The sequence below is a fragment of the Gracilinanus agilis genome, chromosome 3 (genome assembly GCF_016433145.1).
Source record: "Gracilinanus agilis isolate LMUSP501 chromosome 3, AgileGrace, whole genome shotgun sequence".
Classification (NCBI taxonomy): Eukaryota; Metazoa; Chordata; class Mammalia; order Didelphimorphia; family Didelphidae; genus Gracilinanus; species Gracilinanus agilis.
Genome location: NC_058132.1, coordinates 225,698,887 through 225,715,565, shown reverse-complemented (window position 1 = coordinate 225,715,565; position 16,679 = coordinate 225,698,887). Strand labels below are relative to the sequence as shown.

Here is a 16,679-nt window from a genome sequence, read left to right as displayed (position 1 = left end):
TAAGTTCAGAAATTTGTATTCTTAAATTGGACTCAATTCTTTATATATTTGAGAAATAAGGCCTTTATAAGAGATACTTGCTGTAAAAATTTTCCCCAGCTTTCTTATTTTCTTCTAATCTTTTTAGTTTTAATTTAATATAATAATCAGTTATCCATTTTATATCCTATAATGCTTTCTAGCTCTTATTTAGTCATAAATTTTCCCTTATGCATGAATCTTACAGGTAGTCTATTCTATGCTTTCCTAATTTTCTAATGATGGGATCCTTTATGTCTAAGTCATGTACCTATTTTGACCGTATCTTGGCAGTTTCCGCCATACATTTTCCAGTTTTCCCAGCAGTTTTTGTCAAATAGTGATTTCTTATTGCAAAAGCTTAGATCTTTGAGTTTATCAAACATTAAACAACTATGGTCATTCACTACCATGTACTTTGTAGGTAACCTACTCCACTGATCTACTACTCCATTTTTTAGATGAAGCCAAATTTTTGATGATTATAGCTTTATAAAACAGTTTAAAAACTGGTGCTCTAAGCTACTTTATTTCATTTTTTTCCCATTGATTCTCTTGATATTCTCAATCTTTTGTTCTTCTAGATAAATTTTGTTATTTTTTTAGTGCTATAAAATACGTTTTGGGCAATGATGGTATGGCTCTGAATAACTAGGTAGCTTTAGGTAGATTGTCATTTTTATTATATTAGCTTGATCTACCAATGAGCAATTAATATTTTTCCAGTTATTTAGATTTGTCTTTATTTTTGTGAAAAGTGTTTGTAGTTGTGGTATTTTCTACTATCTATAATTAAATAGAATTTCTTTTTTATCTCTCATTGCTGGATTTTGTTGATAATATAAAGAAATTCTGATAATTTATGTGGTTTTATTTTATATCCTCCAACTTTCCTAAAGTTGTTAATTATTTTGACTTGTTTTTGATTAAATTTTTAGGATGCTCTAAGTATATCATCATATTACATGCAAAGAATGAGAGTTTTATTTCTTCAGTGCCTATTCTTTCCATTCTTTTTCTTGTATTATTGTTATAGCTAGCATTTTTAGTTCAATATTGAATAGTAGTGGTGATAATGAGCATCCTTGCTTAATCCCTAACCTTACTGGGATGGCATATAGTTTATCTCCATTTCAGATAATTCTTGCTGATGATTTTAATATATGATATTTATCATTTTAAGGAAAGCTTCATTAATTCCTATGCCTATTTCAACCTCATTCTCCTCATCTGTAAAACTGGAATAATAATAATCAGCACCTATTTTACGAGGTACTTGTGAAGTTTAAATGAGGTAGAAGTTATAAAGCACTTCACTAATCTCCAAGTACAAAATAAATATAACCCAGGGCTCAAGTTTGTCATATTTTCAGGGAAGCTTCTGTCTAGAATGTTTCTTTCCTTTCAATGATTTCACAGAAGTGAACCTGAAACCATTTATGAGCTTCTTTGAAAGCCAGAAGCCCAGAATCCCTCCTCCCTCAAAATCTTGACCAACTTTGTCCCTCAAGCAGGCATAAAACATCAAGTAATTGTTCTTTCAATCAGATAAGGAAAGACTTATGTAAATGTAAGAATTGAATCTCAGAAGTAGGAGCTGGAAATGGAGAAGGGAGAAAAAAGAACAGGAAGAAGGAAGGAGGAATGAGCAGTAAATTCACTGTCAAGTATGAGTCATAGGATTATAGGATTTAGACCCGGAAAGGAACTTCAAGGCTATTGAGTCTGACTTCATATTTTACAGATATGTCTGAGGCAGGATTTGAACTCAGGTCTTGGCAAATTAAAGTCCAGCCCTCTGTGCACTATTCCCAATGGACTTTCTTAAATAAGAGTGATATGGACTGGACTTATGATTTCACTGATGCAAGGAATTCTCAGGTAAGAAATTTTCTCCCAGTGAAGGTTAGTCTCCTCTGTTATTTATGATCTTAGACTTGAAGTTGTCTAGAGCACTAAAAAGTTAAGTGATTTGCCCAAAGTCATACAGCAGGTGTGTGTGGAAAGTGAAATTTGACCTTATGTCTTCTGGCTTTTAGTCCACTCTAGCTTTTAGTCCACACAGGTTTTCATCCACTCTAGGCTCTCAATCATAGATTGCAAATACTTGCCCCAGCTGCTATTAAATGCAGGTGAGCAGTTCATTTGGATTTCATCTCTATTTAAAAAAAAAAAAAAGAAATCAAGCAGTTAAGTTCAAATGTGGGTTATTTATATATTTTGACCAGTGAAGTACTAGATGTAACAGGAGTATCAAAGGAAGATCCTGGCTTTTAATTAAATGTATTTTTCCAGAGTCACTGAATCAGCACTGCAATGGCTTTGTAAAATTGAAAATTGATTTTAGTTCTTTTTTTTTTAAGGCTCGGTCAAGACATACTTAATATTCCCTTTTGAGGTTCCTTCTCTGTGTAAACTTCACCTACCACTCACATCCCAGAGAAACATGCCTAAAGGTCAAGTTTTTGTTTTGTACTTATCTAGCATATCATCCACTTCCCAGAGAAACTTGGCTAACCTAAAAGGTCAAATCTGATCAATTTAAACTGTTTTTAAAACTTCCATCACCTGAAGACTATTCCCATTACCTGAGGACCTTTGCTTTCTGACTCAAAACACTCAAAACATGTCTTGGCTGTGGTTAAGGGGGTTTCAGAAGGGGTGGTCCAAATGATATAATCTCAGTTCTAACCGTCACTGATAGCTGATAAAAAGACACACGTACGTTGCTCTAGATTTTGCTCTTTCATCTTGCTAATTGTCATAAAAGACCCTTTCAGCCTTTACTCAAGGTCTTTGGTCATTGAAAGGCCATTGACCCAGTCTGTTGGTTACTGCTAGCCTAAAAAATTGATCATACTCAGAATTTTTGTCTCTTCATTTACCTTAATTTTCAAATGTAACTTGATGGAGAAATAAGATGGCAGCCTAAAGAATGGGGAAAGGGAAGTATTGGTTGTGTAACTGTAACTGAGTCATGGGATTGGTCATTGACATTTTGAGTAGATTAAAGTTTGGAGCTTTGGTTTCATATTGAATTTTGGAGTTTTTACTAACACCAAATTAATTATGGAGTTAGTAGAAAGAGTATCGAAAACAGCTAGGGAGCACAGTATATAGAGGGCTAGGCCTGGAGTCAGGAAGAGGAGTCTTCAAGAATTCAAATCTGGCCTTAGATAGTTATGTGACTCTGGAATTGTCACTTCACCCTGTTTGCCTCAGTTTCCTCATCTGTAAAATGAGCCAGAGGAGAAAATGGCAAACTACTCCAGTATCTCTGCCAAGAAAACCCTAGATGGAGTTATAAAGAGTTGGACATGATTGAAACAACTGAAGAACAGAAAGAGTCCTGGATTTGGTTTGACTCTGCACTCTACCACTTCTTATGTGAATCCAGTCATTTAACTCAACTGGGCCCCAGTTTCTTCATCTGCAAAATGGAGGAGGAAGTGGTGAACTAGATGATCTTTGAGATCTTTTTTAGCTCTAAACCTATGATCTAGAATCACTATGAATAATAACCAATAGGAGAGACATTTAGGAAGCAGTATTAAATTATTGCCACCCTATTTAATGAATGGTGAATCTTCCGTGGAAGGAATATTCAGATTATGCAGTGATCCAGGCCTGAGGTAGCCTTCAGTGACAGCTCTTTTGCCTTGACACTGTAGGGGGGTCAGTGAGAATTTTGACTGAGAACTGAACTGCGTTGGATGACAAGGAGATGTTGCTGGTTCAGCTTAGTATGCTATGGCTAAGTGGGATTTCCTTTGTTATCTTGGCACCTGAGTAAGTCCACCTGCCAACCTTCTTTTTTAAGCATTTGTTACCTTGAATGGGAAAGGGACTGATTTTCAGGCCAACTAGTCAGAGTGACTTAAAAAAATTTTTTTTAAAGATTCAACCATTCACAGCATGTACTCAAAACAAAAATATTTTATTTCTATTTGAAAAGATATATTACAAAGTTAAGGAATATATATACATTGAGGTCTGTGTCATGAATTACCCCTCTTCCCTCAGAATACCTACAAAGAAATTCCAACTAAGTTATCACAAAAAAAAAAAAAAGTTAAAGTTTTTTCATGGATTCTACAAGTTAAAAAAAAAAACAAAAAAAAGAGAGATAGATTGAATTGTAATAGGGGGTACGGAGGCAGGGGTAGAATTAACCTTTAAAATATAAACTTCATTTTTATGTTTTTGTTTCTTCTTCTCGCAAACATGGCCGATCTTGATAACTACCCTCATATTAAACCTTTTAGAACCAGAAATTCTGATAGGGCTTGGAAGAAATGTGGGCCAAATGCCTCTCCCACTACATTCCAAGTTGAATCACTATGTGCTCCTGGTGTCATCAGGAAAGTCCCCTCTGGTAGAGATATTGGATATGTCTTGTATAGAGGACTTCTAGACCTTTGAAAGCACTAGCAAATGGTTCTTTATCCTGGGATGAAAAGCATAACTGCATTGACTGTCAAAGTCTAAACACAATAAAAACTTATCTTAGATGAGGGGCTGAACTATAACCTATATTTATTCTATCCTACAACTACAAGTTGTAGTTCTTGTTCTAAAAATAAGCAAAAACTGTAACCAGATTTAGTACAAGAATGAGGATAGGCCATTGAGAAACTGCCTCTATTCTGAAGTCTTGAAACCATGAGAAGGTAAACTTCTAGAAAGAAAATCATAAAATTTGAAGTTCCCATAGAGTGGAGAATGGTGAATAACCCAAGCGGACATCGACATACCTGAACCAATAGATGTGCTAGAGAGAAGGTAATTGTAAGTTCCTCGAGGACAAGATTTATCTCATTTTTATCTGCCTCCCAGTGCTTAGCACAGTGCCTAGCACATGGCAAGATCTAGAGAAATGCTTGATGATTGGTTGATGTTGAGAAATAAGAAGCAGAAATAAGTGGATAGCATACAAAACTACAGAGATCAACTTACAGTATCAATACCCTGGTTTCCTAAAATTATCTTATCTCACTTGTTTATCTGAAGTTTTTTCTTTTCAAAATTTCAAATATGCTGCTACCAAACAGGGAACCATAGTGGTGGGGAGATCTTTATTCCTCAGACATTTCCAGGAAATCTTTATTTATGGAACATTAGAAATTCTTTTTAGTTCCTATTGAAAAACATATGTAGATGTATTTTAGAAAATGGCACATATTTTTTAGCTTCTTTGTTCTTTTAGGCACCAAAAAGAATCTCATCAGTCAGCAGAATATGGAGAGCTCATCTAGAAATGAAAAATGAAACTGGTTAATTTTGAGAAAGTCATTTAGCAGAAAGATCATGACTTTCAAACCATTTCATAAAACTAATAAATTAAGCCCTTCTTTTAAGACACTAATTTTTTTTAGAAACTTAATTATGCAAAAGGAATAGCTGTCATTTAGCCTAAGCAAAGTTGTTATAGTGACTTTGAGTACTTTTTGCCCTTATAAAGAACATGCCAGCCAGTTGTTATCTTTTTCCATAGAGGTACATTTCAACAGAGAAGAGTAAATTGGCCAATAACTTTTATAGGGTTGACACAAGGCCTTTATGGAGATAAATCCTAAGTTCCTCAAACTTAAGGAGAAATAGATTATTAATAACAGGTTCTGGATTTTATTTGCTGAAAGCATTTCTGTGATGGAGAACATTTTGTATATGTGAAGTTTCAGACCTATGAAATTTCAGGACAAAATTTAAGTGATAATTTAATTTAATATGGGAAGTGAAAAGTTGTTTGTATTTTTTGGTATTAAATCTGGTTTTTTTGCATTCTCTGTGTAAGCTAATGATTAAAATGACTTTTTTTTTAAAAAAGAACTTAATTTTTGTAAGAAAACTTAACACTGGAATAAGCTACTAAGAAAAATCATAGGATTATAAATTTAGATCTGGGAAGGACCTTAGTCCAGTCCCCTCATTTTGCACATGAGGGAACTGCAGCCCCAGACAATATGGATTGTCCCTTTCAATATATGTTCCTGACTAGAATTTATCATCTATAATTGAGGTATAGATTTGCTTGAGATAAAAACCAGGCATAATCAAAGTTTCTCTTAGATTTTTTTAGATTTAGATATTTTATGGCCCCCATGACCTATGTTGAAGCAAATAGATATTGCAAATCTCTAACTTTGGCTTCTATGAAATATCTTCTCTAAAAGAGATTTCTCAATGAAGTATATAAGTGTTTGGAAATCTTAGGAGAATTGTGAAAATTGGAGAAAATAGCAAGAAATTAGACTAGGAAATCTACTTTTTTGTATCTTTATCTTTAGCGTGTAGTGAAATGTTTGGCACAGAACAGTTGTTTAATAAGTGCTGTTGATTCATTAATTTATTCTTTTGGAGTTAAAGAAATGTTACGCAGTCTCCTGGCTTCTTTTTTATACGGCTGCCACATTGTAGGTTTTGTGTATTGAGTCCAAGAACCTGGAACACAAATACCAGTGCAGGGGAAAAAACCAAAACAAAACAATATGTCTACTCCCAGAATTCCTGCTGATTGAATTTCTAAATGGAAACTCAATTTCGAATTAGAAATTTGGCTAGAACTACCTAAGTGCTTTGTTGGCTGGCTGGACCAACCATCATGTTAGAAATGAACAGATCGCCCTCTGGTGGCCTTCAAGATAAGGACTTCATGAAAGAGGTTTCTGCTTTTGATATGGAAACTCTTGATTATTCAGTGTGCTGGTAAATGTTTAAAACTGGCTCTGCAGGAAAATTGTATGTACAAAACATTTTAAATTTTAATCGATGCTATTAACATTTCTCTATCACTTTCTTAAGTATGGTCGATCAACAAAATAAATTAAGCCCTGATTTGTAACATTTGTCAATTTCCACGGGGTAAAATGCCCATACTGAAAATTCAGCAATTGACCCTGGTAGGAGGAGGCTCCAGAGAATTCCTAGATCATTTCTCTTACCATGTATACAAATTTGCTCAAAAGTTTAGGCTTTAGCATTGTCCAGGAAGAATTTCAATCCCCTCTTCCACACATTCTCTTGCATTGAAATGGAATTGATCAGAAATGAAAAATTGACAACTTACGGCAGTTTCGATGACCGTGGGGCTCAGGTGTTCTCTCAGCACTGCATATACACTTGGAGACATGGGAAGAAGGTCAGATGGAGAGCGTGGCTCAGTAGAATCACTTCGGCTTACAGGGAAAAAAAATAAAACCATAAAAGAAAATTTGGAAATTAGCTATTTGCTATAATTTACTGGATCCGGAACCTGATTCTAAAGGGTTATCTAGTAAGTTCTGTTTATGTTTAGCCTAGAGATTCCCAACACATCACTTGGCATCAGGATAGGGCTTCTTATTCATTGGTATAGGGAACTCCCAGGTGAGGAAACTCCTTTTCCAAATATTCAAGTGACTGTTTTTTTTTTAACAAGTATCATTCAGAGTGTTGAACTCAAGACTTCCTTCCTTTAACAGTGGCCCTCTAGCCAGCATGCTAAGCTTGCTTCTAGGCTTACATTAGAGCACGTAACTTAAATTTCAAAACATGATTCATGGCATGGTGGTTTTGTGCCTCAATTATGATGGAAAATATATTCTAAAGATTCTAAGATATTAAGTCTTGGCCTGACCCCCTCTACCCTAAGTCTTAGTGTTAGACATTGCATTACATGAAGACAGTATGTATAAAATGTTCTCTCCTCAGTTACAAATGTTGTAGTTCCATTTCTCTCTGGGACACACCTGAAGATGGAACCACAATATCAATAAGCTTCCAAGAGAAAATGTTTCTTTTTAGCAAATTCAATAATAAATGTATCACATGTGATTAAGATGACTCACATTGTTGAGATGGGGATAAATACAGAGGGAACATAACCCTTGTCTCCTCTTTCTGTAGGTCTTGAAACTGGGGACAAAATTAGAAATAGTGTTAGGGGAAAAGTGGAAGTAAGTTTAAAGCTTTAGAATGTCACAATTTAAAAAGAGTGATATGGCTAGTTTGGCACAGTGGAACAAATAGTGACTTTGTCATCGGGCTTGTAGTGCTAAGCCTTACACATCACTTGAACAGCCAACTAATAGTCAATAACTTCGTTTATTAGAGTAGTATTAAATCACAACTACCAGAATAAAACACAAGCCTCAAAAACCCTGGATTTTTTCCCTTACATATAAACATGTATCACTATTTCTTTTATATTTCCAAAGTTTTTATAATCATTACTTTGTTATTGTGAAAATTCCTGTGAGATAGACCAATATAAACCCAGTCTTACATAGGAGGAAACTGAATCGTAGGCATATTATATATATATCAGTAATTCTGAAAGTGTGGTCCAGCCCTGGGAGCCTCCAAGATCCTTTCATAAGGTCCATGAGATCAAAATTATTTTGATAATGATATTGAGACATTTTAATTTTTAATGTGGTCAATATTGACATACAGACATATGTGTAGATATATTTTATATAAGCAAAAGCTCTTTGGCATCTTTGATAATGTTTAAACACACAAAAAGATCCTGAGACCAAAAAGGTTGAGAATTGTTATAGAACATTCTCAAACCCTATAGGCAAGTTTGGCTGCAGTTTAAGAGTTGTTGGTACTTCACTCATTCTACCAGTATAGGCAAATCCCTCACAACAATAGTGGCTGACACTAACTTTGTTCAGCTTTACAATGTTCCCATTGATTTCAGCTATGTAAAAAATGTTATCTGTCAAATGGCAAGGCTGGATTAGATAAACTTAAAGGTTCCTGCCAGCTTTAACAGACTATGAAATACCTATGGAAGAGACCATAGAGCTATTTTCAAATGTACTTATTTTTGTAAAGATGATTAAACAGAAAAGAAAAACAAAAATCAACTCCATTTTTCCTTAGGTCTTAAAAAGCTCCAAGCATACAACAAAGATGTTTCTATTCCTTATAACACTTTTCCTTGAAATGAGTTATCTTTCAAATTCCATAAGAAAAAAGTAAACAGAAGCTAACCTTCATTTGGCTGAGAGCTGTAGTGTTTACCAAATGCTTTATCTTTGGGAATGTCAGGATATAAATACTTCAGTGGGTTTTCAGGGACATTTTCAGCCATAATAACTTTGTAGTCTCGAAGAATGTCAGCAAATGGCAGAGCCGCTAAACGGCCTTTATTGTAGGGCTCTACAGAATGGAATCTAACTTCTCCTGGAAGGAAAAAAGGCAGGTGAATAGTCAATCATCTGTATGAACACATTGTCCTTGATTACTGCTCTTTCTGCCCATATTATCAGTGCATCATTGGGTAGAAAGTCTTTCCAGACATTCTGTAGACTAGACATTTTACAGATGGCACCCATATGGAGGACTTTCACTCAGGCAATTATAAATTCATGTTTTCCCGTCTAAATACAGAATAGTTAGTAGGTGATACACAAACTCTCTGTAGACATTTAAAACAACAACAAAAACACACAAATACATATGTATAATCACCAGGCTTAAATTCCCAAATATTAAAGACAAACCCCTAAGGAGATGCTATTTTAGTGATACAATAGGAGGTAACACCAGAAAACATAGCACATACCATTTTCTGACTGGTCCACCCAGGTAAAGGTAATTCCTCCAAGGTTGCTTTCACTGAATCTTAATAAAAATGTTCCTGGCATCTTATCCTTAAGCAAAACTCGCTCCTTCTCCTTGCTTACAAAGCCCATTATATACCTGAAAGAAGAGTTCAAATTCTTGATGAAAGACTATGAAATCTACCTTGGCACATCTTCAATTGCATCCATATAGCCAAAGTGTTCAGTGTATTTTTGAATGCATTCAACAGAATTCACCTCTGAAATTCTCTTAATCATACTGTGAACATTAATGTCAATAGGCTTTAATTTAAATAACTTAAAAGTTCAAGAATGCTTTTTCAATGGGATTAAACATGCCTCAAAGAGCAAATAATACAATATGCAGAAAAATGACATTCATGCAGAAATTATAGCACATGATTTACCCATCAATCCAAAGAGGAAGAATGTGCTTTTTTATTAAGTCCAGGATTGCTTCAAGCCATACCCAAAAAGTAAATGCCTTGCCAGGTAAGTGTTCCTATTTTCATTAAAAGACAAACAAGAGATAGAATAATCACTCAGTTAATGCATCAGAAAAATAGGTTTTCATATTTTATTTCATGATAAACTGTTCATATTTTATTTCTCGGGGGCAGCTGGGTAGCTCAGTGGATTGAGAGTCAGGCCTAGAGACAGGAGGTCCTAGGTTCAAACCTGGCCTCAGACACTTCCCAGCTGTGTGACCCTGGGCAAGTCACTTGACCCCCATTGCCCATCCTTAACACTCTTCCACCTATGAGCCAATACACAGAAATTAAGGGTTTAAAAAATAAAATAAAAAATATTTTATTCCTCATTAATCTGGAGAAACTTTTAGGGTTTCTCTTTGAAATATGTTTATCCAGGAAATCCTTACCATGGTATAATATGGGGCTATAATGATGATAGTTGTAGCCACTCACATTTATTTAGCATCCTAAGGTTTACAAAATGCTTTTCTTATATCACCTCTAAAGGTGAGTAATTCAAATGTGATTATCTCCATTGACAAATGGAGAATCTGAGATTCAATGAGGTAAATGATTTGACTAGAGCCATGCAACTAGTAAATTGTTGGAACCATACGTAGAAGAAGGAGCTTCTAACTCTAAGGCTGAACTTCTCTCCCCTTTCTTCCCCTGATCCAGGCCTGCCTCCCACCCTTATACCTCCCCCCAAACCAAAGGAATCCTGAAATAAAGTGTAAGATTTCTTTTTCTCCTGACCATACCTTGCAGAACTTGGACCAAGAAAGCTGACCATCACTGTAGCTAGCTTGTGACACTAAAATTAAAGAAGAGAAAATAATCCATTTTTTCTTGTTCATGAAATGTTTCTGATTTTTTCTCTCAATACCTGTTTTTCACTTCATTAAAAAAAACCTACAGATACAGTTGAGAGCCTATTGGGAACCTAACTTGTGCTGGCTTCTAGTTGCCAAAGAAATATGACAAAATTTCCTCCCTCAAGGACTTCATTATTTAGTTGGGGTAACAAAAATAATGCATTTGAAAAAAATAACACAAGAAAGGTTATAATCATATAATAAATCATTTGTTAGAGACTTTCGGTATCCTTAGGATTCAGAGAAAGAAAAGGACATTGTGGGTCACAGTGGTCAAAGTAATTCAAATCAACATACATTTATCTAGTACCTTCTAAGTTTAAGTCGCTGTCCTAGGTGCTGCAATGCAAAAACAAAATTGATAAACAGTCCTTGGGTGAGGGGAGCTCACATTCTAAAAAGTCAGGGGAAGTTTCATGGAGTAGGTGGTTTAGGATTTGAATTGGGAGGGCATAGCTTAAAAAGTCCGGAGGTGAGAATGACCAGAGCTTGTCTGGGAAACAGTGCCAAGAATAACTTAGCTCTAGCAAAGAGTTCATATCAGAAAATGTGGATGATGGGGGAATTGAGGGGATTACAACACCAAGTGATGAACCACCCTGACTCCTTGTGACTCAGTTTGGGAACTAGCTCAGTTCCCTTTCTCTTCATTTATGGTTCTAGTCCAATTTCTGTCTTGTAAGAAAATTTATGCAATTGTGGGAATTATGTAATAACTTTATTGCACTGTTTGAACCTATCCCTGAATGTCTGGGAAGCCAGATCTTCCTGCTTCTTAGAGACCCTTACCCAAGGACTTAGGTTATATTGATGAGAAACACAGTCAGGCCCTAAGATTGATGCAAGGAGCAAGCCATTTGTCTTATTTGAAAATTGGCCCTGTATTGGTCGATCAGTTATTATTTCCACGTTCCTTTAAATACAGGCACTTGGAGGAAGTGAGACACTTCTTTTTCTGATTTCAGGGAAGTTTACTTATTTGCTCTCTCCCTTCCAACTCAGAAAGTCCCTAATCTTTCCTCCACTTAGAAATAAGATCACCTAATTTTGTATCCTAGTTAATTGTTTTCTATTAATTAATTAGCTTTATTTGATTGTTTTTCATGTATAAAAATCTCTTTCCCTTTGTATTCAGGGACCAAATGCCAAAGCTGAGGAAGGCAACTGATCCCAATTTGTTAGTTAATTGGCATACATTGCTTAGCTGATATGCTCAGAAACTCTCTGCACCTTTGTTTCTTAGTCTTTTCATTTTTCACATGCCACAGTGATAAGTTTCTATGGGCAACATGGACACCAAAAATTAGGATAAAAAATAAGATTTAATTCAATAAACTAGATCAGTGATGGGCAAACATTTTTAAAGAGGGAGCCAAAGGAAAGGAAATGCCTGTAAATCTGTTTCTAAGGCAGCTCTTTCCAAGTTTCATTGTATTGTATCCTACTCATTGTATTCGTCAGATTAGGAATAATGTCATGCAGCTGGATAGAACATTTCAGGGGGCTGCATCTAGCCAGAGGGCCATTCCCATCACTGGACTAGGGGGAACAAAGCTGGGACAAGCAGTAGGTTATTTCCATTTATGTAATCTTAGGTCAATATTTTACTAATCCTATGGTTAGGAGCAAAATGTGAAATCTTGGACATAGGACTTTAAAGTGATAGGATATTATTGGTTTGGAAATTCCCTCGATAACATCGGGATAAGAGGGCACACTGAGCCACTCTTCTGTAATTTGTCTTAGATACTTAACAGTTTAAGTGGAATGCCCATATTCATAGAGGTAGTATGTATCATGTGGATCCTCAGTTCAGGTCTTTTTGATTCCAAGACTAGCTTTCTGTCAACTATATTACACTGCCTTTTTATCAGGGATTATTTCATTCCTTGTGCTTGTAACTGGCCCAGAATAAGTGCTTAATAAACATTTGATTGATATGACCTTTCTTTCAGAACTTCATTGATTTGGGATTTCTTTGATAGGATGATGATTTAAAAGTAGATGCATATTAAGTAGATTTAGAAATAAGTTCCCATACACTCTTTTTCTCTTAAATGAATCCACATTCTTTTATAGAATATGATAACCTAACATTCTGGGTTAAAAAATAGCAATAGGGGCAGCTGAATAGCACAGTTGAGAGGTCCTTTGTTCAAATTTGGCTTCAGTTATTTAGTTACTGTGTGACCCTGTGCAAGTCACTTAATCCCAACTGCCTAGCCTTTACTGCTCTTCAGCCTTAGAATCAATACTTAGTGTACAATTGATAACCAAGTATCAATTCTGAGAGGAGGTAAGGGTTTTTTAAAAAAAAGGAATAATGATAACAAGAACAGCAACAGCAGCTCAAATTTCCTAAGAGTTTTCCCTGCTACAACACTTAAAGTTAAGGGGAAAGTTAAGGAAAATGAGGCAGCTCTGTACAGTGGTTAAAGCACCATGCCTGGAGTCAAGAGGACCTGGGTTCAAATGTGACCTCAAACACTTCCTCTTTTTGTGACCTTAGACAAGTCACTCAACCCCAATTTGCCTAGCCCTTATCCTGTGGTCTTAGAGTTATTACTTAGACAGAAAGTAAGCGTTGAAAAGAGTTTTTCATCTTGTTACTTTCGACAATACCTGTTCAAATGGTTTTAGATTCCCATGTTTGACTCCATTTGTTCATGTCAACTGCTTCTCCGTTCCCCCACTCAGTTCTAGCACAAATGGTGTTTCTGAGGCTCACCTCAATCTCTTACCTTTTACGACACAGCTATATGTAACAGACTAGTTAAACAAACCGGTAGCAATTTTCAGTCAGTTGCTCAATCTCCCAACCACACTAAAATTTCTGAGGAAAGGCCACTCTTCCTGTACTGCATTCGCTGCTTAGTAGGTTTTAGAAAAATTACAAATAGATTTTCTGCAGCAAATGCAAAGGCTGTTACTTGCCCCCACTTAGACCTCATTGAGAACAGCACAAATAAGACGGGGTCTCTAACCCACCAAGCATCACAAGCAGGCCAGAGAGAGCCTTCCATCCCAAGCAAACGTACCTGTGAGCTTCTCAGCCAGCATGTTGAGCTGCTCTGAGTTGAGACCTCGTCCAACATAGGATGAAAACTGCCAGCTCAGCACCTCTAATAACTGACTTAAAGCAGCCGTTGGAGGATTATTAAAGAAAACCAAGTTCTGGAACAGAGTTGTAATCGTATCACTGTGAGCCATGCCAAAAAGATTGCCGTTTCCAAGCCATAAAAGGGGAGTCACATAGGATAACAAGCCTGTGACCTCAGACTCAAACACCTTGGGGCGTCATTACAGCCACAGAGTAATGGAGGGTACAGTCTCACCAAACCTCTGTTCTTCCAACAATTTGGGCTGTGTTGCCCCCGCAGTTGTTCCCTCATCTGCAAAGTCTTGAAAGGGCCGTGTCTCAAGAGCTCTTGTGTCTTCCTAGGTTTATTGACTAATTAATCAATTCATTCAAGCAAATGGTCTACTTTGTGGTAATCTCAGTTCATGCTGCCTCTCAATAGGTAGGGATTATGAGTATTATTGTCCCCAATTACAGATGAAGAAACTGAGGCTCAAAGAGTTTAAGTGACTTGCCCCTATAGATAGTAAATCTGAGAAGTGGAATTTGATTCCCCATGCTCTGTCTATGATGCTAGTAAAAGATAATCTTGTATTTTAAGCAACTGGCTAAATGCATGAGGATTTGGGTGATTCTCTGTAGAGGAAGGATATGGGGATATAAATCCCAAAGCCAAATGTAAAGAAGAACTCCTACTTTGTTCATCTTATAAGAAGGGGGGTGATTAGAAGGTTTGGGGTATAGTCTGAATCCCCTAGAAAGAAGTGTAAGGCCTCCCTCTCAGCCACCCCTCCTTACTGGGAGACAAACTGGGGTTCCAGAGGAATCATGCCAATTGTAGAAGTTAAAGGTAAGCTATCCCCACAAGGTGAAATGAATGTGACCCCGAAAAGATGTTGGTGCCGATCAGGACACACAGAAGCCTCCCTCTATTTCCCAGCTGGAAGTCAGGCTTAGAATGGAGGTCAGCCTTCCTTCCTTCCTTCAACCCCCTTTCTCTGCCTCCCACCGATGAAATACACGCTGATCTGTCCAAATAAACTATAGGGTTTATTTTAGGGAACAGGTAACATGGGAATTGGAAGTGAGGTTCACAGGAAAGAGGGTGCAGGGGTAATTTCCCTAAATCCCCTCAGTCCTTGACTATGTTAGGTACCTACAGAGATACTCTGTGTTCCCCAAACACAGCTTCACTGTCCCAAACCTGAGATAATATGCTGTAACTATGATTTGTTATTAAATCTCAGAGGGAATATTGAGGGCAAAGCCCAAGGCAAAATGGGATCCAGCAGTCAGCTCCCCACAGAAGTCCAGTCACCCCAGGCCAACGCTGATGAATCAATTGTTAGATATTCAAGTGTGCTTCAGGAATCAGTATGGATCAGGAGAAATAGTAAATCTTCTTTGTAAGTCTGAGGAAAACCTCCCAGCCGGAAAACAACCACCACCCTCCTTGGCTAAAACCCCCCAAATCTACTTCAGTTGGCTCTTCACTCCCAGAAGTCCTTTCTCCTGCCAACTGTCACTGGATCCTCCTCCTCTGTGTTCTAACTCTCCAGCTTCCAAAATTGCTGGCTTTGCACTGCATTCTTACAATCTCTTGCCTTATAGTACAAAATGAGTAGCACTGAACAGAGGGATTATCCTGTTTGGGTCAGAGTACTTACTGTGTTTTATCTCACAGAGCCACAAATGTCCGACAGTGTCCCCCTGCTCCTACAATGCCTCTTTAATGACTCCCAAATAACATAAAGCTCTGTTATCCTTCCTGGGTACTGAGAAGATGTTTATGACTCTAGGAAGCTCAATGAACAGGGTACTGAGCCTGGATTCAGGAAGATCTGTAGTAGGATCTGGCCTCAGTCACTTCCCAGTTATGTGACCCTGGGCAAGTCACTTAATCTCTGACTGCATGACAAAGGGATCCACTGGAGAAAGAAATGGCAAACCATTCTAGTAACCTTGCCAAGAAAGCCCCTATGGTCCATAGGGTCATGAAGAGTCTGACATGACTGAATTCCTTTAGCCTTTCTTTTTGACTCTTGCATTTCTATTTGGCTTTACTTGACAGTCCTATAATTCTCAGAGCCAAATTCCTTTCTCAACCCTATTCCATTATATATGTTGTCCCTATGTATGGCCTCTGCCCCATGGTCTCCTTCCTTTCCTCTGACTGGAGAGAGAGGAGTGTAGACATTGGATATCTACACTGGAGATCTCTATTTAGGGAGAAGACCCAGAGTAGACACCTCATTTTCCATCCATCCTTGGCTGCAGGATTTCATCATACCTTTTTGGGTATTCCCCTTCCCTGCCCTCCTCACCATCCTCCCCTTACCCTGTGTTGTGAACCTCCCTAGATTGTGAGCTTCTTGAGGGCAAGGGCTGTCTTTTGCCTTTCTTTATATTTCCAAGTGCTTAATACAGTCCCTGGAATATAATAGGCACTTAATAAATGTTTACTGATTGACTGATTCTTGAATTAAAAAAATTCTTGAGTGAGTAAACTCTTTAATTTTTGTATTTGTATCCCCTGAGTCCAGCATAGTGTCTGACACATTGCAGGCATTTAATAAATGCTTTTTCATTCGTTTTCAGTTCCCAACTATTATTCTCTACATTAGAGAAACTGTCTCTAGTTCCAGTACAGATAGAGACA

At 37.0% G+C, this 16,679-nt stretch overlaps 1 protein-coding gene across 1 annotated transcript in view; it reads right to left on the bottom strand.

Moving 5' to 3' along the window:
* Window positions 1-5,091: 5,091 nt before the first annotated feature.
* STAT4 (signal transducer and activator of transcription 4) overlaps window positions 5,092-16,679 on the bottom strand; it is a 124,564-nt gene continuing 112,976 nt past the window's right edge. Inside the window, exons 16-23 of the mRNA XM_044666443.1 lie at window positions 13,980-14,115; window positions 10,828-10,880; window positions 10,001-10,095; window positions 9,575-9,711; window positions 9,001-9,192; window positions 7,845-7,911; window positions 7,085-7,193; window positions 5,092-5,269 (exon numbers count right to left, since the gene is read on the bottom strand). Coding sequence (XP_044522378.1) covers window positions 5,243-5,269; window positions 7,085-7,193; window positions 7,845-7,911; window positions 9,001-9,192; window positions 9,575-9,711; window positions 10,001-10,095; window positions 10,828-10,880; window positions 13,980-14,115 — 816 coding nt within the window. The 3' untranslated portion in view covers window positions 5,092-5,242. The remainder of the gene's footprint in view (window positions 5,270-7,084; window positions 7,194-7,844; window positions 7,912-9,000; window positions 9,193-9,574; window positions 9,712-10,000; window positions 10,096-10,827; window positions 10,881-13,979; window positions 14,116-16,679) is intronic.